This window comes from Eschrichtius robustus, chromosome 5 (genome assembly GCF_028021215.1).
Source record: "Eschrichtius robustus isolate mEscRob2 chromosome 5, mEscRob2.pri, whole genome shotgun sequence".
Classification (NCBI taxonomy): Eukaryota; Metazoa; Chordata; class Mammalia; order Artiodactyla; family Eschrichtiidae; genus Eschrichtius; species Eschrichtius robustus.
The window spans coordinates 123,825,160-123,846,949 of NC_090828.1; the positions used below are offsets into that span (position 1 = coordinate 123,825,160).

Genomic DNA, 21,790 nt, shown 5'->3' on the forward strand with positions numbered 1-21,790 from the left:
GGTTACATATGGTAATACTTAATAAAAGCTACAGTTCCAGATTCCAGACATGCTGGATAACCCAGAGTTAACTATAATGCAATTTAGGAAGACACTTAAAATAAAGACCAGATTCATTCCTTCATTCAAGACATATTTATTAAACAACTACTATGTGCCAGGCATTGTTCTAGACGCTGGAACTATTCTTTTCTGGTGCTTACATTTAAGAGTTGATTCTCTTTCTTACGTATCTGGCTGTGGGTTATAGAGAAGTGTTCTTCTCTCTGGATAAATTACAGACACATTATCTTCATGCCTACGTAAGTATTTACTAAGTTTGTATACAAGGTATTCTACACACACAGAGAGAAATTAAGTTAGCCCCCTCTCCTCTGGAAACTCATAGTCAAAGAAAGATAGACTGACTTGTACATGTGAGGAAAGCAGGAGGACCACAGGATAGCCATCTATGTGAACAGAATTCAGACTCACTTATGAATTGGGAGTGGGCCAGGGGAGTAGGACATAGTGTAGGCAGCAGGATGCAGAAAAGTCCTGAACTGAGACAAATGGGAAGTTGTCACCTTCCATTCTGCTGGGAACAGAGCACGCTCGCGCCGAACAGGTGCTCTGATCCGGCCAGGAAAGAAACACACACTGGATCAATCCACCAACCCCAGAGCACAGCCCATGACCCTCTCCACCAACAGGCATGCAGGCCTTCTATTTTGCCAGGTCAAGAGAGACACTCATCTGAACAGAAACAAAGGTGTGTGTGTGTAGTTGACATGGAATTTTGCATTCTTGGTGGTTTACAGACAGCTTCACTGAAGCTGACTAAAAACTACGAACAGAAACAGAACCCACATCATCATCCTGAAAGTCTGGTTCTATGTGCTTATTAGCATAATCTCAATTGTTCCACCACACCCAACACCAAACATCAGACTTCTTCACCACGTTGAGATCTGTAGCAGATTGTTCATTCACTCACTCTAACGAACATCCGACCAGGTCTATTTTTTGCTCTTCAGTGTGTACCTTACCCACAGGTAGTAAGACAAGCTGGCCATGACATTAGAGCAATTGGCTAAAAATATGATTATAACAAAGAAGGTTAGAAGGGAACTAAGAGTTCCTGAACGCCTATCACGTGCCATGCACATATATAAGGAATTCCATTTATCTTCACATTCTCCATGAAGTAGGTATGACTCCATTTTACAGAAGAGAAAACTGACATTCACAGACAGAAAGTAATATGCTCATGGTTAAAGAGATACAAAATCGCAACGCAGACTCGACTCAGGTCTGCCTAATTCCCTGACATCTCAGCGTGACCAGCCAGAAGTCAAGAGCCGGGCTGAAAAAAGAAACCAAGCATGACATTCAGTGACTTTCATCCACCGCATAACGATCAAGGGCTTATTAGACTCTTAATCACTTCCTAGGTTTGAGCCCTCACTCTCCATTTTTGCATCCTTATTTGTAGGAGTTGAAAGCATAAGCCTACCTCTTTGGGGTTGTAATGAGGACTTAATGAGTTAATATTTATAAAATGTTTTGAACACTGCCTGGCACACAATAAACACTACATAACTGTCTGTTACATAGATAAATAAAAAATAAAACCTTTGGAAAATGCTCTCATCCTTCCTAGAGAAATCTCTCCCTGAGTGATGCAAAGCTTTACCGTTTTATCCAAAGGGTCATGAGATCATTCCCCTCCGGGGGCTGCAGTCCCACAGTCAGCATGACTCACAGCCTGTCCCCGACACATCATTAGCTGGCGCAGATAGCAGGAGTCAGCCACCAGCTCTGCTCTTACGCTGAATCTAAAGCTCTGACCCCTTCTCCAGAGCTCTGAAGATTGCCAGAGGACAGTCACACAGACGGGGGCAATGGTGCCACTCGGGGGCTGTATTCACTGTAAAGAAACCACTCCTCACATAAATGATATCAATCTCCCCCATCTCCAGCCTCTTTGCCCAGAGCCTGAATTATCAGCCAAGGAGTCCACGTGCAAAAACGGCATTTAACTCTTACCAGCAACTGTCATTAGCCAGACGCAGAGGCCCTGACCCTCCAGTTTGGGTTAACTCAGGGTTTCTCAACTTTGACACAGTTGACACTTGGGACCACATCATTCTTTGCCGGGGGGGGGGGGGGCAGGGGATGGGAGAGGCTGTCCTATGCATTTAAGGTGTTCGGCAGCATCCCTGGACTCCAGCCACTAAATGACGGTAGCAATCCCTCCATGTGACCATCAGAAATGTCTCCAGACGTTGCCCATGTCTCCAGACTGCACCCCATTTGAGATTCACTGAATTAAGCACACTCCCCCAACCCTTGTCTTCCCCGCTGCCCTTCTGTGGAGATGTCCGGAGAGAATCTGGACAGAAGGGTTACGGGAGAGGGAATGAAGTGTGAGAACACAGTCACTAAACCGGCATTCTGTGTGACTTCCATGGTGGCACCGCTACAAATATGATGGGAAGTACAATGAGGGAAGGTGGGAGCGGACAGCAGCCTGGCCCATGCTGCAGGTCTCTTAAGGGCTGGTAACCTTTTGCCTTTTTGTTAACAGGTAACAGGACTACCGGACAGCGTCCCCCAACCCACAATTTTTGGTGATAGTCACTGATGGCACACACCCTAGGTAGAATACAAAGTTGTCACATCAGCGTTAAGAAGATATTCTTCCTTGATTCTTAAAATACAATCCATCAATAAATGTGACCCCCTATCTCTTGTTGACCCCCCCCCACATAGATGGACCTTTTGTGACTGTGACATGGTACGAATAAAGGAATTCATGATGGTGATAAGATGTTGATGGTCACCATCACCACTACTGCCCCAATACTACTACTGCTGCTACTGTCACTAAGGTCGCTACTGCTGCTGCTACTACTATTGCTACTATTATTACTGCATTGTTGCCACGGCTCCTCCTCCACCAGCGCCACCAGCAGCACTATTTCTTGAGCCCTACGTGTCAGCTACTGTCCTAAGCACTTCACATGGATTAACTCACTTGATCCTGCCAAGACAATATGAGAAACGTGTTGTCGTTCCCATCTCCATTTTACAAATGAGTAAACCACAGTACAGAGAGGTTAAATACTTTGTCCCATGTTTCTGCAGATCCAGTGTCCAAACCCAGATAATCAGGTTCCAGACCCAACAGCTCTTACCCACTATGCTACAATGCCTCTTGAGGACCACTATGGACCTGCCGGCCAGCAAGCATCTCTGACCTGCTACTTCTGAACACACTTAGCAGGGATTAACTCCTGAACTTCTGCCATGTGTTTCTGTTAAACCATATCCCAAGCACCCTCAAGACTCGCGATACCCCTGTGCCATGAGCAGCTCCAACACTACAACATAATGAAGAACTTATCTTTCTATATCGTCTCCCTTAAAATGAAAATGGAATATAAGACTATCAAAACCTTGGCCTCTCTAGACACTTTACCTGGGTAGGCATGTTTTCTCTTCCAATGTGGGGGGGGAAAAAAAAAAGTTCATTTTCAACTCAAGCAGCTATTTGAGTCACAATTTCAAGGCAGTCCAACACAAGATAAAAGATACTGTGTCAATAAAACACACAAGGGCAAAGATGATCCCAAGCCCATCTTTGTATCCTTACCAACTGGCACAGTGCCTGACACATTAATCAGTAAGTGTGTGTTACCTAAATGAATAAGTGAATGAATAAATGAACCAACAACTAAATGAACTACATTTAGTCTTCCCACAAGGAAGGCTTAATAAACTATACCTTTCTAAGTGATGAAATTGTTTCTCACCTTTGTATTTCACAGCTAAACCTGCAAAAATTGTTAAGAGTTTTATTGCAATTTTAAACTAATACCAGAGTATTTTTGTATGTTTTCGTCTTAATGTTAACCCGTATATTTGATAAGACTGAACACCCAAGAATAATTTCTATACAGTTTAATAAAGAAATGAAGGTGAAAACATTCCTCCAAATTCTAGTATAATATTTTCATATTTATCATTGTGTTTTATAGTTATTACAGCCATAAACTGTATCCTCAGCAGGATTACAATTCCCAATTACTAACGGGCTTTTAAAATTTTGTTTGTGCTTCAAAGCCTCAGTAATAAAAATTTAATCCCAACATTACTACTGCAATTCTGCATTCCGAAAACTTACTGTACGTGATAAAGATGAGATCAAAGTAGGTGAAAACATCTAAAATGTGCCTCTGGGGAAAGGAAGCTTTCGTTTCTATCATGCCAGGAGTTCTCTGATAAAGGGTGAGATCAACACAATCTCAGAACAGGTGCTCTGGCAGCTTCTGTAAATTTTCATTTCCTGAAAGCCATGACATTAACGATAAGAGGGGCTGGAAATTGCTGCCACATCCTTGAGCAGGACAGTCAAGGAGATATCACTGCCAGCTACACCTTCCCCCGTAGCTGGAGTCCAAGGAGATGAAATATCAGTAGAAAGGGGGTACTGCTGGTGGAAAAAGATCTGTCAGTTTATAAGTCTATCAGCTAAAACTGTGAGACTGGGTGGTAAACCCTGATTGCCCAGATCAGCAAGTCAACTGAGAAAGGCCAGTGCTTGAGGCCAGCGCCTCAAGGCTGGTCCCACCCCATTCCCCCTGGGACATGCTTCCCAAAGCACTGGTTCTCCAGCCTGCTGTCCCATCAGGCTTGGCCGTGGAGTCAGACGTACCAGGTCCCATCCTCAAGCTGCTCAATCGGAACTTGCAGAACCTGCATGTCAAGGATTCTGGGCACTCACAATCGAGAACTACGTTTAAGATGCAGCCGCCACGATTCACCGGCACAGAACCAACTGGGCAATAAGCAAGGACTTACAGCGGAACTGCCAGAGATCATTTACATCTGTGCTTGTTCCGAATGCAAATCCTTCTCTGCCATGGCCATGTTTCCCGGCCCCCGAGTCCAGAGCAGAGCTCGAACAGCAGGACCACAGAGCAGATTCACTTGCTGCTCCAGAGAAGCCAGCAAAAGACAGGGCGCTAATGAGAAAGGAAGGTGCTAATGAAAAAAGAATTAATCCCAACCTCTCATTCCCACTGACTGCCAGGAATGTCAAGTTGCATCAGTTACATGTTTGAAAATTAATTTTAAAGTGATCTTTCCACAGAAAGATAATACGGTTAGAGTAATGACCAAAATACAGTCCATTCATTATGGACAAGGACACTCGAGACAGTGTTAGTTATAAAAGAGGACAGTGCTATTTATTATAGATAAGCAGTGGACACTACCCAAATACCCAACAAAACGGTTACACTACATGGTGTCCATCTATTCCTAAAATGGAATAAATCGCTAGATTGGAGGCCAGATAGGGCAGAGAGCAGGTGTGCTCTGTCATCTCTGTTTACTGCCACAAGCTATTGACCTCAGGAGCTCAATAAATGTTTATTGAATGGTTGGATGAAAAAAGGAGAAGCGTATGGCCATTAAAAAAATTAAATGGATGCGGAAATAAAACAAAGATGAGTTCAAAAAGCTCTATGTAAAATATTCCAGTTTTTAAAAATAAGCATACACACATATATATCTGCATTTAAATAAAGGATGGAGAGAAATCAAATTTATCTGGTTTGGGAGTAAAGAGTATTTTATCTCTTATTCTTTATTTGTAAGAATGCAAAGCTGGGCTCGGGATCATCTCTGCCCTTGTGCGTTTTATGGACAGTATCTTTTATCGTGTGTTGAACAGCTTTGAAACAGTGACTCAAACAGCTGCTGGAATTGAAAATGAATTGTTTTTTCCTTTCACATGGGGAGAGAAAAGAAGCCAGCCCAGGAAAAGTGCCTGGAGGGTCCCAGGTTTTCGACAGCCTCATATTCCAGAAGCTCTGAATTTTCTATGAACGTTCACATCACTCTGACAATCACAAAGGCACGAAATGCTACCTGAAAATGCAATCAGTACTGTGTATTCTACCCTCGGAACTCAAGGATACTGGCCACAGGTACCCTGATGTCCCCTCCCCCCTCCCAAGAAGCATCTCAGTCACCGACCCTCACTGCCTCATCTCAGCTGGGTTCTTCAAGCCCCCCGGTGGACGACTCACCGGCCCCTAAACTCACAAATATGCCCTTCCCCCTACAGCTGTCACAGGCCGTCCAGGTCACCAAGGAACAATCATCACCCAGTGAAAGAGCAGCTCAGAGGCTCGGTATCACTGACTGCCGTGCTCTCTCCGGGGTCAGCGGTACGGAATTAAGCTTTGACTTGAACTTGTACCTCGAAGTGAATGCTATTCCTGTGCTGGGGGAAGGGTCACTAGTATTTCAAGGAACTTCTAAGGCAGCAGAATCCGAGACAGAATCCTATCTAGGCCTGCGGAGGAGAGTAGCTGCTTTACGGAATTTGTAAACATCCAGAACGGAGCTCTTGGGCTGTTCTCTCCATTTTCCGAACACTTCGCCAGCTGCGTGGAATAGGACTCAAGCCAACGTAGCCCTCTGTGCAGAAAAGGACTCAGGCTCTGGAAGGTCAAGTCCACCGTCACCCGTCGTCCCCACTGACTCCAGGGCATCTTCCCTGTCGGGAAAGGGCAGCCGTAGCACAGCCCTCCCTGCTCACCACCCACACCAGAAACCGGGCCCCAGTGGTGCCCACTTCAGAGACGAAGGGAGCTCGGCCACGCCCCACTTACCCCACACCACAAAGAAAAAGCTTTATCTTTTGAACAGGAAGACGATGACAACCACACGTCCCGTTTCTAGGACGCCGAAGTCACTCCGTGGAGCTAACACACCTTTGGGAAGGGACCCAGGGAAGAGCCACAGCACCTCCGCCTCGAGTTCAGAGCAGCGGGTCTCAGCCCTGGCCGGGGTGCAGCCCAGCATCGGTGCTGTCACAGCAGCCCAGGGGATGCTGGTGGACAAGCCTCGGGCATCTTGTTTTATTAGCAGTGGGTGGCAAGCCTGCCTTCCTCCAGTTCACAGCTTATTTCTTCTCCTGTCTGGTCGGGCCCCGTCCCCTGTAAACCCTAAAAACCGCTACATAAACAGGTTCCTGAAGCCCCGTGTTCAAATGAATAAACAATGTCAGCTCTACATGGACAATTCTGGTTGGGTGGTAACTACTGCGGGTCCGTGTAGGCCAGGGTTAGCGATAACTCATAATAACGAACGCATGTGACTAATCTAAGTGCTTTGATAAGCTCGGTCACATGCAATCCCATGAGGTCAACAAGCCTATGAGGTCAGTGATATTATATCCTCTCTTGGACAAAAGAGGAGGCAGTCTTTTAAAACATCAGTGACTTGCCCAAGGTCACACATCTAGTAAGGAGACCTTCCACAAGCCACAACTAAACACGCGCCAGCTGCTTTCCAGAAGAAACAACGGTTCCCAAGTCAGGATCGTGCATGATAGCTACTTGGAGCCGCCCGGACACCAAGTCCATAGGGAATCTCTTCTTGTTTCCTGTCTCACTAAAAACATTACTGTGTTACTGTGATTTTCTTTTTGTTTTTTTTTGGCCGCACCCCTCAGCTTGCAGGATCTTAGTTCCCCGACCAGGGATCGAACCTGAGCCCCAACCACTGGACCGCCAGCGAGTTCCCACTGCGATTTTCAAATTAGCCTCAGCTGTAACTGTACTAGACAGAGTCAGGGTGGAAGGGGCACTGCTGCTATTCACTCATGGTTCCTGCTATGTGCCAGGCACGTGCTAAGGCCCTGGGGCACAGCAGGGAACAAAAGAGGCAGGACTCCCTGCTCTCTGGGGGCTTATATTCAAATGGGGGAGAGAGACGGTAAGACAGTGACTGAGTCATGACAGGTAGTTTAAGTGTCACGAAGAATGAGAATGAAGTCGGGGTGCGGCCCTACTTCTGATATGGACCCGAAGGAGAGGAGGGAGGGATCTCCCTGGAGGAAGGGCATGCAGGTGGAGGGAACAGCAACTGCAGAGCTCAGAGGCAGGAAGATGCCCAGCCATCCTCCAAAAGCTGGTCCCAGAAGACAGCTGCACTGCCAGGCAGCATGAGGAGGGTGGCCAGCTCTTCAGGGTGGCCGTGAGCTCTGCCCAAGCAGTTCTGGCAGAAAGAGCGCCAGGACGCGGCTGGGAAGGGGAGGAGCTACAGGGAAGATGAGGGACCTACTTCAGGGCAGGACTCTGAGGCAAATCCCTTTACACCTGTATCCCCTCCTCCCGCCAGGGCCGGAAGCAGTGGTATGGCGTGCAAGGAAAGGGCTTGAGGACAAAAGGGGGTACAAGCGAGAGCCTCCAGTTCCTCCCGGAGACCCAGATTCTGATTGCACTCCTGTCTCACACACACCCGAGGTCCTCCTCAGACATCCAAACTGGGCTGGGCGTGCCCGTGAACTTGGCCTGGCTCTGATGGGGGATGCTGGGTGGGCTGGTCTTCTACCGCAGGATCACTGGAAAAGCCCCAAGCCCCAAAGAGGCCCGTTTCTAGGTCCAAGCTTTGGAAAGCAGAGAGCCCTTTCCGGAATCACACCAGCCACGTCACTGTAGGGTAACCAAGTAACCTCCTGAGACACACCACAGAAAGCGCCCAGCTCTTTTTTCCCCTGTTGCGCTCCAAGAACAGTGTATTTCCCTCAAGGGCAGAGAACTTCTGCTTAGGCGATGGTGGTTTTCCACATCACCCAGCCCTCCAAAAAACAGTCCCTTGATCAGATTTGGAGGAACAGAGGCAAAAAGAAAAACTTTAAACAATAAACCTTCACAGGCGTATCCAATGTTAAGTGTTTTCTTCTTTTTCATAGGAGAGGTGGAATGAAACACGCGGACAAGCTCTTGCCCGACTCTCAGATCGTTACCGAGGTCTGCCACGCAGGATGGGGGCTACATTTTTGGAGTAGCCTCAGGCAGCCACGCCAGCCTGACAGTGAGGGGCCCCCCACTGGCTTTTGAACCAACTTTTGAACAAACCCTAAACGGTGTTTATGTCTTGGAAACGGACATCGCCAGGCTGACAAGGGCCACAGAAGCCCAAAGCCATTACCGCTCCACTGCCCCCTCGCCAGCAACCAAAAACTGCCCCCTGATTCTCCACCCCTGTGTCCTTAAGGAAACAGAAAGAACTTCCTTCCTCTTGACCTCCCTGTGGAGGTGACAGTGGACAACAGGTCAGGGTCACGGCCGGCGCCAGGCAGGGGCAAGCCAGACCAGGCTCCCTTGCAAGAGCATTCGTCTTCCTCATCCCCTCCCCCGCTTCCATCACACTGAGACCACAGCCTTCAGGGCCTCGGTACCCACGCCCTCTTCCTGATCCTCCCACATCAGCACCGGCCACTTTGCCCTGTGCTTACCTTGTTCCAGCTGCAGCAGCCTCTGCTCTGCTCTTGGAGTGCGCGTGAGGCCTTAGGACCCGGCACACACCCCGCCTTCACCTCAACCTCCTGCCTCCCACCCCACCCGGCAGCTCCTCGGCATCACTTGGGCTAAAACACACCTCCTGGGCTTCCCTGCTGGCGCAGCGGTTAAGAATCCACCTGCCAGTGCAGGGGACACGGGTTCGAGCCCTGGTCCGGGAAGATCCCACAGGCCGCGGAGCAGCTAAGCCCGTGCGCCACAACTACTGAGCCTGCGCTCCAGGGTCCGCGAGCCACAACTACTGAGCCCACACGCCTAGAGCCCGTGCTCCGCAACAAGAGAAGCCACCGCAATGAGAAGCCCGCGCACCGCAACGAGGAGTAGCCCCTGCTCGCCGCAACTAGAGAAAGCCCGCGTGCAGCAACGAAGACCCGACGCAGCCAAAAATAAATAAAATAAATAAAAAATAAAAGACACCTCCTGGGAGAGGCCTTCTTTGACCTTCTCCTCCAAAGTAGCTCCTCAAGTACTTTTTAAAAAACCCCATCTCCCTTGGTCATTTTTCTTCCTGGAATTTACTGCTATCTGTCATTCTCTTGTTTATCATTTCTCCCCCCAAATGAGTGCAGCCTCCGTGAGAGCAGGGACCCTGTCAGTCTTTCCCCAGCTGCGCACACAAAGCATCGACAGCACTGACAGACACCAGCCCACGGCACAGACGTCGCCCAAAGTGCCAGGCTGGAAGGATAAGAGCCAATCCCGGGGACAGTCTAGGCCCAAGGAGCTCAGGGAACCAGGAGACAGGAGGTAAGGCAGAGCAGGTGTACAGACCTGGAGGCCAAGGGGGAAGCAGGCAGCAGGGAAACAGAATATTGGTAGGGGGCTGGCAGAGAAGCTGAGGGCTCATAGCTGCTTCAGCCTGAGCTGGTGACCACTCCAGGGCAGAGCGTCCCAGCGCCCAGAGAATCAAGTAGGTGAGAAGAGTCAAGGTTAATAAGGTGTGGATGTACCCCTGGGTGGGGGAGGGGTGTCTCTCATCACCCTAGATTTCTATTCCTGCTACTTTGAGAACACAAGTGGACCAGGCCTGGCCTGTTAGATAAGAGGTGATCCCTGGGCATCAGAATTTGGGTCAGGCCATCGGAGACAGAGATCAATTCACCCTAGAAACAAGCACAGCATTGACTCGGCGAGTGACACCATTCGTGACGCAACTCCCGAGAAATCACAGACAGGCATGGCCCTGCCACGCGGGCCTGGGAGATGCAGCAGAGGCTGAGCTACAGACGGCTCTGGCTCCACATGCTCCTCTCCCCAATGACAGAGAAGCACCCAGAAACGCCCTCCAGACCCCAGGAATGAATGCTGCGACTGTTTCACACGGGCTGCCCGGGCTATCTTCCAGGCACTACTTCTGACTGACCATATCCCAAAAGAAAGTCAGAAGTCTCTCTTCAAATCACCAGAACGAGGATGGAGGAGCAGGGGGATGCCATTTGCAAGTTCTTCTACTGTTGTTTAAGGACTAGTCAAACGAACAACCAACAGCAGCTGCATGTCAGAGACTGACAAACATTTTTGGCAAAGGACCAGACAGTAAACATCTTAGGCTTTGCACTCTCTGCAGCAACTACCCAGCTCTGGGATTGTAGCACAAAAGCAGCCACAGACAACACATAAACAACGGGGTGCTGGGTTCCAAACCCATATGAAAACGGGAGGATCCGGCCCAAGGCCATGGGAGTCCTGGGAAATTGTTGAGTCAAGGAGGGACACGATCGCACGAGTGTTTTAGAATGAACTATGGAGACTACTGAAAGATGGAGTCAGCACACTTTAGATGTTATGTGAAATAAATACTGGTACTGTCACGTTTCTCTGTCATTACAGTTGTTATAAACAAACGGCAGTGTTTGTGTTTCAATGAAACTTTATTTACACAGACAGGCAGAGCTCCAAATATGACCCACAGGTCATGGTTTGCGGAACACTTCTGCTCTAGCATCTCAAGTCAGGAATTTTAAACTAAAATCAGCTACTATGATTCTTCAAACACCTGCCACAGCTAGCTACTTAAGACAAATTTGTAGCACATTAAGAGCCTCTGATTATACCAATATGGGATGGGAGAAGGAAGAGGGTTTTTTTTTTTTTGGTCTATTAACGGGATTCATTCAAACCAGACACAGGTCCCAGCCACAGAGGGTTAGCTCTTCACTGTTCCACAGCAGACATCCAGGCAGTGCTCTGTACCTGGGCTGCATCTGTGGCAGAAAAAAGAGACTGCAAACCAATGGCTCACGCATCCTCATCCCCACTCCACCAGCCCAGCTAAACCACTGTACATCCGGCAGTCTCCATACCTCCATCTGACACATAACAGCACCCACCAGCGCTGCCTGGCAATTGACATGCCCACGACTGCTAGTGATGGATTCCAGGGGAAGCACACATCATCAGAACGGCTCTCCAGCTTTCCAGGACTGGCTCTGGACTATACCATCTGGTTCAATCCCAGTTGTTGATACCCAGAGCTGAGAACCAGGGAGAACTAGCCTGGCAAATCTTAAACAATAAAGTCCAGTTATCTGCTTAAGGACTTCCCATAAGAAGATGCTGTTAGATGGGGTTCGCTGTTTCCAGGCTTCGTGCAGTGGTTCTCCAAGGTGGGGAGGAGGGAAGTTTTGCCCCCCAAGCCCGGAGACGTTTTTGATGCTACTGGCATCTAGTGGGTAGAGACACCAGAGATGCCGCTAAACGTCCTACAAGGTACAAGCAGTCCCCCCCACACAGAATTATCCGGCTCCAAACATCAATACTGCTGAGATGAGAACCTATGTCTGGGTAAGATTACCTCGCATGATGATCCCCAAACCTCAAGCACTAATGCACAGTCCAATTAAATTCCCGAAACTCAGCTCCAAAGACCACTTTGATTGGCATGTCGAGTTGATTAGATGAAAGAGAAAAATACGTTAGACTTGCCGATGGGGCCGTTTGGTTGTTTCTTTGTTGTTTTTGAGGAGAAGAATTATTTTGCTAAGGTTCGTCTGTAAACGGAGGAAGTTGAAATAAATTTCTGTAGTTTCTCTGAGCTCCAAAGTCCTATGATTACAAGCATATACAGTGGTTCATATTCTAACAGACTACTCTGGGGTTTTTGATATCTTTCTAAAAAACATACTGTCTCGGTCAGGCTGAAAAGCTAACACCACCAGATCATTGCTCTTTAGAGTGTGGAGGAAACCCACCCTGTGAGATGCTTAGCAGTACACAAGAAATAAAACCGGTCGAAACAACTAGAAAAAATAAAGTCTATAAATTTACCATTCATGTGGCTTCTTACTTCCCACGGTAAAGGTTTGAGAGAGACTGAGATAAACAGAAGGAGGAAGTTACTACAGGACTAGACCTCTTTCCCTCCAAATGTGTAACGTGGAATGCACTGAACCAGAAACTGAAAAACAGCATCTGTTTCACTTGTGACATTTACTTGTAACCCACTGGTTAACACCAACGATGACAATTTGCTTTGTCTTTTTCTGGCAGTTTACCTATAATATTTGGGAATTATTACAGAAGATCGAAGTCAATGAGTAATTTAAAACGCACCCTCTGAAAAACTACCTAGCTGTTTTTCAAGGTCAGCTCTCAAAGAAGTCTCATTTTTTGATCCATTAGATCGAAAAAGGTGACATTTTATTTAGACATATTAAAAACCAGTGCCTTACGAATCTTGAAGGAATAGATTAAAAGCAGACTGTGTGATCATTCAAATAGTAGGCACTGAAAAAGAATGTCCACATTGTATGTTAAAAGCAACCATTTCCTCCTTACCAAAAAAAATATATATATGTATATAATTTTTATATCTATATATTTATAAAATTAAATTAATTAATTATATATATATATATAATTTAAAAATAACCAAGTTTCCTGGATCCTTTTGAAAAGAAAAAGTGTATATGTAACATTGAGCATGATTTCCTATGTTTAAACTCAAGCTTCAACCTGTGGCTACACATTTTCAGGAATCATCATTTGACCTCTACATACTTCAAAGACCTTGAATGGGTCACAAAGTAGAACATCGAACTTTCCCACCTCGCCCAGCTCCACTCTTCTATCTGATTTATAGTATACCTCAGATCTCAAACCCTGAGGCCACTGAAGTCTCCATTCAATGACCAGAACTGTCACTGCACAGTAACCGAGGTCATCTTCTGTGGATCAAGTCCACTCCAATACTCGGTGACCACAGGAGGGCTGGGACTTGGATTCTCCAAAATACAGTCTGATCCAAATTTCATTTGCAATTTTTGTTTTGTACTTGTGTGTGTATGTTTTTGTAAATATTTTATTTACACAAACATATACATACATATGTTTGTGTGTATATATATATTATGTGTGTATACACATATATATCAGAAAGATAGACACTGAGATGTTAATTGTGATCACTTTCTACAGTAGTAGATCTATATGTGATTTTCCTTTTTCTTCTTGATTTTTTTTTTTTTTGCTTGTCTACAGCTTCCAACTTTTCTATATTAAGCCTAACTTTTGCTGAAAGAAAAATAAGTAATACTCCATATGTGTATTTTTTTTCACTCAACCTCATTTCAAAACGGATTTCAAGCACCTGACAAAAAAAGCAACGAGTACAGAAAGATGTCTTTCAAAGCGAGGGCAACCGGACACAAGAGCAAGACACAACAGTGGTAAACTCTGAGGAAGCCAAAGGTTAAAGCTATCAGTCAGCACGTAAGCCCTGATGTCCCTGCATTACTGGCCAGAGGGAGGCACGCGTTCGGCTCTGAGTTTCTTGGCGGCCGTAGAACATTCTTCCCCACCCTCCTTACCTCACCCCCACCAGTCCTAATTAAGGTTTGTTTAGGGAACGATAATGAGAAGATTTTTCTGCATTCCCTGATCATCCCCCCAGATGAGAGCATGCCGTCCAGCAATGTGTCCAGTGAGGAGGAGGCAGCTGCAGATACAACCAACAGAGCGCTAACCGGGAAGCCCCGCTGCTCCTGGCGCTAAAGTGTCAGCGTGTACAAGAGGTCAGAATCTCCCAAAGGGCGTAGCTTTAACTTTCTAAAAGCGTCCCTGTGTGTGCAGTTTATCGCCATGAAGGTAGTGGCGAGGGATATACTCAATCCATGACCAAGTCTGAGAGCCTCTGGGGTCCCTTGGAGGCAAAGCCACGCTCGACGGAGGAGCCCCGGCACTGCAGCGCTTACCGTAAGCTGTCATGACCCCCGCGTAGGGCCCATCCACCACATTTCTGTTTTCTTCTGCCAGCGCCTTGATGTACCTCTTGCTGAGGTCCAGGATCTGTTCCCGAAGCATGGAGCTGCTCTCGGGCTGAGTCCTCTGCTGGATGGTAAAATGCAAGAGCATCATACCCCAGATAAAGCCAAAAGTCACGAGGAAAAAGCCCAGCTTCTGAGAGGACAGCTTCCACGGAGTAAAGAGAGCCATTGCTCTCCGGCAACTTCACCTGCCCTGGGCTCTTACAGTGTGGAAAGGAGACACAAGTTCATGGTGTAGGCTGGGCTTGTGGGTTTCTTCGTCTCACTCGGGCTCCTGCGTCAGCCGATTTCCTTTCCTCGTTTCCATCCTGCTGTGAAGAAGGGGGAAAGTTAGCAGAGTCGTTGTGGCAAAACACAGCGAAATAAACCAGAGCCTTGTTTTCACCCAAATAGCTCTAAAATGTGAACTTCCTTTTTTCTTAATCCGCCAGTTCCCTATCTTATGTTATGATTCGGGATCTGTAAACGGAGAGGGGAAATCTGGCTGGGTGACGAAAAGCTGTACAAATACGGAGGGGGGAAATGTGTGCCTGCACGTGTTCACAGGTGTAGCGGGGCTGTTCCAGTCTGGACCAAGTTCAAAACAGGAAGCTTGTTCTGCAAGGTGGGGAGGAGATGGAAGGAGATTTCACCGAATGTCAGCAAAAACCCAAGTGGAGGGTGGAGTCCTATCACCACCGGGCACTTCTGTGCCTCTGAAACTTGAACTTACAAAGTCATCATTATGTGCTCTAGCAGGGATTAGAGCCCGCAGCTGGAGAGGTGAGCCAGAAAGTGGATGCCCCCGGCGGGTAATCAGACAAGGAAAGGGGAGAGAGCCCCCCGTATTACTTAAGCACGGCCAGCTTTCAGTAGCAGTGTCCACAGCTGAGCTGAATGCCTCGGGGCCACCAGGTGGCCTCGCCCTAGGCACCAGCACAGAGAGGCTATGCCAGGGGTACCCAGCCATCTTTCCGTGCTAGCTACCACGAGTGAAAGCTGCACCGCACTCCTCACTTGCACACTTCAGCACAGGAAATGCGGGGCACACGATGGCCTGCTTTTCTGTGGTTCTCATTTTCACTCACACCATGGGACAAAATGCGAGGTTAAAAGCCATCGTTTCAATACGAATGCAGCCAGATCCTACCTGGTACCAGCACGGGCTGGACAAAAAAAATGGCACCGTTTTTTAAGCAAAGGCTGAGCATGACCTCCTATGAGGGACCAACCCAGGAGGTATTCAGAGTGTGCCTATGTTTCAGATCAAAAGATTCTTCTTCCTAAGCGGCCTAAGAAGAAATGACAATGGGATCCTGGGACAATTAGCTTTCAGCGTCTGCAGTGCAGCGGATCTGTGTTGGTCTTCCTCTCTCACTCTTTTCCTCGCCTATCAACAGAGGCATCAGTACCTGGTGGTACCTCTACTGATAGTAAATGATAAATAAATTCTAGTCATGTCCCAGGCACTGTGATAGATGCTGTCTGTGCCTTAGTTCATTGAATTCTTGAAAGAGTCCTATACGGTAAGAACTATTAATACTAGCATGTCTGTTTTATAGATGAAAAAACAAGGACACAGGGAGATTAACTTGCCAAAGGTCAGCCAGCTACGTGGCAGAGGAGAAATAATCTAGGGATAAGCCAGCCCAGGAGTCAGTAAACCACACCCTGCCTTCCTAGGCCATCCTTCCTCCCCAGTTTCTTTATGACCAAGAATGGTCCGTACATGCTTAAAGGGCTGTGAAAAGCAACAAAGAATATGTGACTGAAATCTTACGTAGCTCAAACGCCTGGAACATTCACTCTTGGCCCTTAACAGAAAAAGTTTACCAACTGCTGAATCCTAGGCCGGCGGTTCTCAAAGTGGGTCCCTAACTCAGCAACAGCAGGAGCATCAGTGAGAGATGCCCATCCTCGGGCCCCACCCCAGACCAACTGAATCAGCAACTGGGGGCAGTGGCGGGGAGGGGTGTCCAGCATCCTGTGTTTCAATCAGCCATCCAGGCGATTTTTTGTTGTTGTTTTTTTGGCTGTGTTGGGTCTTCGTTGCTGCACGCGGGCTTTCTCTAGTTGCGGCGAGCCGGGGCTGCTCTTAGTTGCGGTGCGCGGGCTTCTCATTGTGGTGGCTTCTCTTGTTGCAGAGCACGGGCTCTAGGCGCACGGGCTTCAGTAGTTGTGGCACGTGGGCTCAGTAGTTGTGGCACGTGGGCTCAGTAGTTGTGGCTCGCGGGGTCTAGGGCACAGGCTCAGTAGTTGTGGCGCACGGGCTTAGTTGCTCCGCGGCATGTGGGATCCTCCCGGACCAGGGCTCAAACCCGTGTCCCCTGCATTGGCAGGTGGATTCTTAACCACTGCACCTCCAGGGAAGCCCGTCCAGGCGATTTTGATGACCACTCAAGTTTGAGAGCCCTGGATGCAGGCAGACGGATGCCGTCACGATGCCACACCACCGCACTGGCAATCAATGCAGCGGGGGCTCCCTCTAGCCCCCCCTTTAGCACATAAGTTCCTCTTGCCCATTGCTCTCCACTGTGATGTTCCTCCCCAGTCTGAAGTTGTAAAACACTTGTCTGTCTACCTTGCTTTTTTACCAGTTTCTGTGTAGGATCCATGACATCCTTTAAGAGACTCCCCCGCTTATGTTCTCAGAGACAGAAAGTGGCCCAAGGGGCACAAATAAAATACCTGTGGACTGAATGAGATTGTCACCCAGGCACCGTGGCACTTCATTCAGCCCCTCTCACGTGGACCAGATGAAAGGCACCTGCCAGCCACTCCTTCTACAAGGATACACTGAGCAAGGACCCACTTGTTGTCATCAGGCCCTGGGGACTGAACTGGGAACAAGACAGGGCTCCCACCCTCAAGGGGCTGACGCTTTAGAAGTCACCCCTCTAACCGGCGCTGCCCTTAGTTCTCCAGGAAATGTCTGCACTTCCTTTTCGATAACCCACACCAGTTAGCCGATGTCACCCCAGGGCTGAAGGGATTTTCCCAGAGCAAGTAAACGAGGTGCTGTACCAAGAAAGACAGTCTCTGGTAATTTTCTTTTGTTATTTTAGGAGACAGCCGCACATGCAGACAGGAATTACCTGTCAGCTTTCAGACAGGAAGCCCTGCTCCGCTTCCTCGATGAACCCCCCTGAAGAAGCTGCTCAAGGCTGCAAAGTTTAAGCAAAGGAAAGACCAGGCTCAAGAACTGAGCAAGGACCCAGTACAAGGTGGCGCGCTTCTCTGCCTTGGCCTTGGGGACAGTCAGGACCACCCAGGTGGTGCATTGAGGGGCAAAAGGATGGTCAAGAAACCCAGTCGTGGTTAAATTTTTCCAGCTCAGAGACATAAAAATTTGGAGGGAAAATCTCTAAGTTCAGAGCACAGTTCTGACTATTGAGGGCCCAGATTTTAAGTGACTACAGAACTGCCAGAAATATTCCTTTCTCCAATGGAATCCAGAGTTTGAAATAACAGCATCTATATCAGCACACACACACAGAATTAAATTGGAATCCGTCTCTACAATTCCTACTAGAAAGAAAGAATTTAAAAAGACTTTTCAAAATCATCATTAGGGAGACATCCCTAACTGCAACAGTAACAGGACAATAATAGGACAGCAATCCATACCAGAGGGTGTTGGTGCCATGAAGGGACTTAATGATAATTATCAGTCATGGCCATGATATTAATCAAGAGGCCACAGAACAATAGCCATCAAAATGTTGTCAGTCGGGCTAAAAATCTGCCTGCCTCCTGATCTCCTAACAAACAGCTGGATCCTCTCCCAAACTGGATTCAGTAAGGCACAAAAAGGGCTACACAGTATATCTCAAAAGGTCTTGTTGCCAACCAGAGTAGTGACAGCCCAGGGCCATGGCTTCATCTATCCTCGTCCAGAAAGAAGTTTGTACCGAGTCTGTTCCTAATATGTTAAGCTTTTGGATTCATCACGGCCACTAACCACCCTAATATGCATCTCCTCTATTCTTGTACTTGTGAGCAGCGAGCACTTCCTCCCTTCCCATTCACTCCTCAACAAAATGTGATCAAAGATCTGGGGCAAGGAAATGCACCTTAATTTCAAAAATAAAAGTATATGAAAAGACACTCAACATCATTAGCCATTAGGGAAATGCAAATCAGAAGCACAAAGAGATACCAATTCCCATCCATCAGGATGGCTATAATCAAACAAGACGGATAAGAACAAGTGTTGGTGAGGATACAGAGACATGAGAACCCTATATATCCTGTGGGTGGGACTGTACAATGGTGCAGCCGGTGTGGACAACCGTCTGGCACTTCCTCAAATGAATAAACAGACAGTTATCATATGACCCAGCTAACTCCACTCCTAGGAATTCTCCCGAAAGAAATAAAAGCATGTGTCCACACAAGAACTTATACATGAACGTTCACAGCAACATTATTCATAATAGACAAAAAATGAAACAACCCAAATGGTCATCAACTGACAAGTGGATGACCAAAATGGGACAAACCCATACAACGGAGTTCTATTCGTCAAAAAAAAAGAAATGAAGCACTGATACATGGTACAACATGGACGGTCCCTGGAAACATCATGCTAAGTGAAAAAAGGCAAAAAGGCAGTCACAAAACACCACATATTGTATGATTCCATTTATATGAAATGTCTCGAATAGGCACATCTCTAGAAGTAGAACTTAACAAGAGTAGTTTCTTAGGGCTTGAGAGGATGGGGGAACTGGGAGGGGACAACTAAGGCCTGCCAGGTTTATTCTGGGTGGTAATGAAAATGTTCTAAAATGGACTGTGGTGATGGACGCACAATTCTGTGGATATTCTTAAAAAAAAAAAAACAACAACACTGAATTATATACTTTAAATGGGAGACTTGGATGGTATGTGAAACATATCTCAATAAAGCTGTTATGAAAAAAAAAGCAAGCAAGCAAGCCCACCTCCCAAGTTGGGGTAGGAGGAGAAGCTGAACTTGGAGACAGGCAGATAAGCCTCGGGGGAGCACTGTGGCCCCAGCGAGAAGCCACCCTTCCCCCATTGCCCACAGCACAGCCGAGGTAAGGTTGTGCCCTTACTAAGGGCTGACCACAGGCCCAGCACCAGAAGGAAATTACGCAGAGAAATGTGCCACCCCGTTTACCAGGCACAGCTGCCCTTCCCAGCTCCGGATCAACCTCCCGGGCCACCCTCTGAGGCAAGACCTGCTTTGCCTGCCAGATGCCAATTTCTCAAACCACTTGGGGGTGCTCTCAAAAACAGCCCCATACCAACGGGGTCAAAGCCGGACTGATGAAGCAGTGAAGAAGTTCCTTCAGAGGCCCATCCACCATCCTTGGAGGACCACTTCTTACATCAGGACCTGTGTCATCGGAGGGTGGATGAGGCTGGAAATGCCCGTCCCTTCAGGAGCGATGTCAGCCCCAACCGGAGAGATGTGATCTTTTCCTCACTGCCCACAGGACAATCTCGACACAGCTTGCCGGTCCCACATTCCCGTGGGTAGCACTGCTTGAACTTAGTCATTCACACACCTCTGCTGTCCTACTACGGACCACCCCATCTTCCCACCTGTCTTTAGATGGTGGCTGTCAGAGCCTACCTCTCGCCTCACCCTCGGCAGCAACATTCAAGAAATCCGAATTGCGTTCGCAGCCGCCGTGGTGCGGTGGTCGCTCTCCAACACCAGCGCCGCCAAGTCTAGCTCGCCGAGCTCCAGCCGAAGGGGAAGAGGGTAAGGGAGGAGGTCTCTATACACCATGGCTCGTACAGAGCCGACTGCCCGCACATCCACCGGTGGTAAAGCACCGAGGAAGCGACTGGGTACGAAAGCCGCTCGCAAGAGTGCGCCCTCTACTGGAGGGGTGAAGAAACCTCACCATTACAGGCCCTGCTGATTCGCAAACTCCCCTTCCAGCGTCTGGCGCGGGAAGTCGCTCAGGACGTCAAAGCAGGTCTGCGCTTCCAGAGAACAGCGCTTGGTGCTTTGCAGGAGGCCGGCGAGGCCTCTCTGGCTGGCCTTTTTGAAGACACCAACCTCGGAGCTATCCATGCCAAATGTGCAACAATTATGCCAAAAGACATCCAGCTAGCGCGCCGCATACATGGAGAACCGTGCTTAAGGATCCACTCAGACGGGAAACATTTCATTCTTTAAAAAAAATATATTCTCTTCTTCCTGCTATTGGTAGTTCTGAACGTTAAATATTTTTTTCCCACGGGGTCAAAAGGTACCTAAGTATATGACTGTAAGTGGAAAAACAGGGGGCGACAGAAATCAGGTACTGGTAGTTTTTCCATTTTCATGTGTGTGTGAATTTTTAATATCAATGCAGGGACATGAAGCATTAATGCAAGTCAAGATGTTTCCGCGAACAAGTTTCAGCAGTTCAACCTTATAACAATGATAAATAAACCTGTTAAATTTTTCTGGACAGTGCCAGCATTTGGATTTTTTTTTAAAACAGGTAAATTTCTTATTGACTGAAACTAAATGGTGTTTGTAGCGTTTTTATCATACAGTGGATTCCATCCATTCACTATAGTTTTCTAACTGAGGTGTCCTACATGCAGGTACATATTTTGAATGTTGTCTGTCTTCTGTGCTGTTCCTGTAAGTTTGCTATTAAAATACGTTAAACTATAAAAAAGAAAGAAAGAAATCCTGAGTCTGCTGTGCTCATCCACGTTGCCTTGGAAACCCCACCCGTCTCACAACTGAACCCCACATCCTGCCTAACGCCTCCCCTGGCTCCCTGGACTGAGGAGGGCTCATCCTGCTTGGGGCTCTCCCAGCAGTACGTGCTCTTCCTCAAGAGCTTACCTACTTGCTCTGTCGGACGATCTTTTCTTTCATTTCTCCGTAAGCTCTCTAAAGACAGGAAGTGCCAGGAATGGGACTGCCTTGCACACCGGGGACGGTCATTATGTGTTTGCCAGATGAGAAAACAGGATGATGGGGATGAGATGATGAAACACAAATGAGCCGTGACCTCCAGGGCCACCTCCTGGTGTGAGCCACAGAGAAGCCAGGCACCCCGAGACTGTAAGTTAACCTCACCTTTTGGGAGTTTTTAACCCTAAGATCTGTCACATAGCAGTGAAGGATCATTATGCCCTTGACTAGATGGGGTTAAACTAAAGGGGAGATGGTGGTAGATGGGTACTAAAAGGGAAAAA

The 21,790-nt window shown here is 47.7% G+C and overlaps 1 protein-coding gene and 1 pseudogene across 5 annotated transcripts in view; one reads left to right on the plus strand and one right to left on the minus strand.

Moving 5' to 3' along the window:
* MGAT5 (alpha-1,6-mannosylglycoprotein 6-beta-N-acetylglucosaminyltransferase) overlaps window positions 1-21,790 on the minus strand; it is a 371,967-nt gene that overhangs the window by 217,624 nt on the left and 132,553 nt on the right. For 3 of the 5 annotated variants that reach the window (XM_068545240.1, XM_068545237.1, XM_068545238.1), the window contains one exon: window positions 14,558-14,940. In XM_068545240.1, the coding sequence (XP_068401341.1) occupies window positions 14,558-14,798 (241 nt within the window). In that variant the 5' untranslated portion in view covers window positions 14,799-14,940. The remainder of the gene's footprint in view (window positions 1-14,557; window positions 14,941-21,790) is intronic. The other 2 variants (XM_068545241.1, XM_068545239.1) reach the window with 1 other exon arrangement.
* LOC137764647 (histone H3.3-like) lies at window positions 20,371-20,768 on the plus strand (annotated as a pseudogene).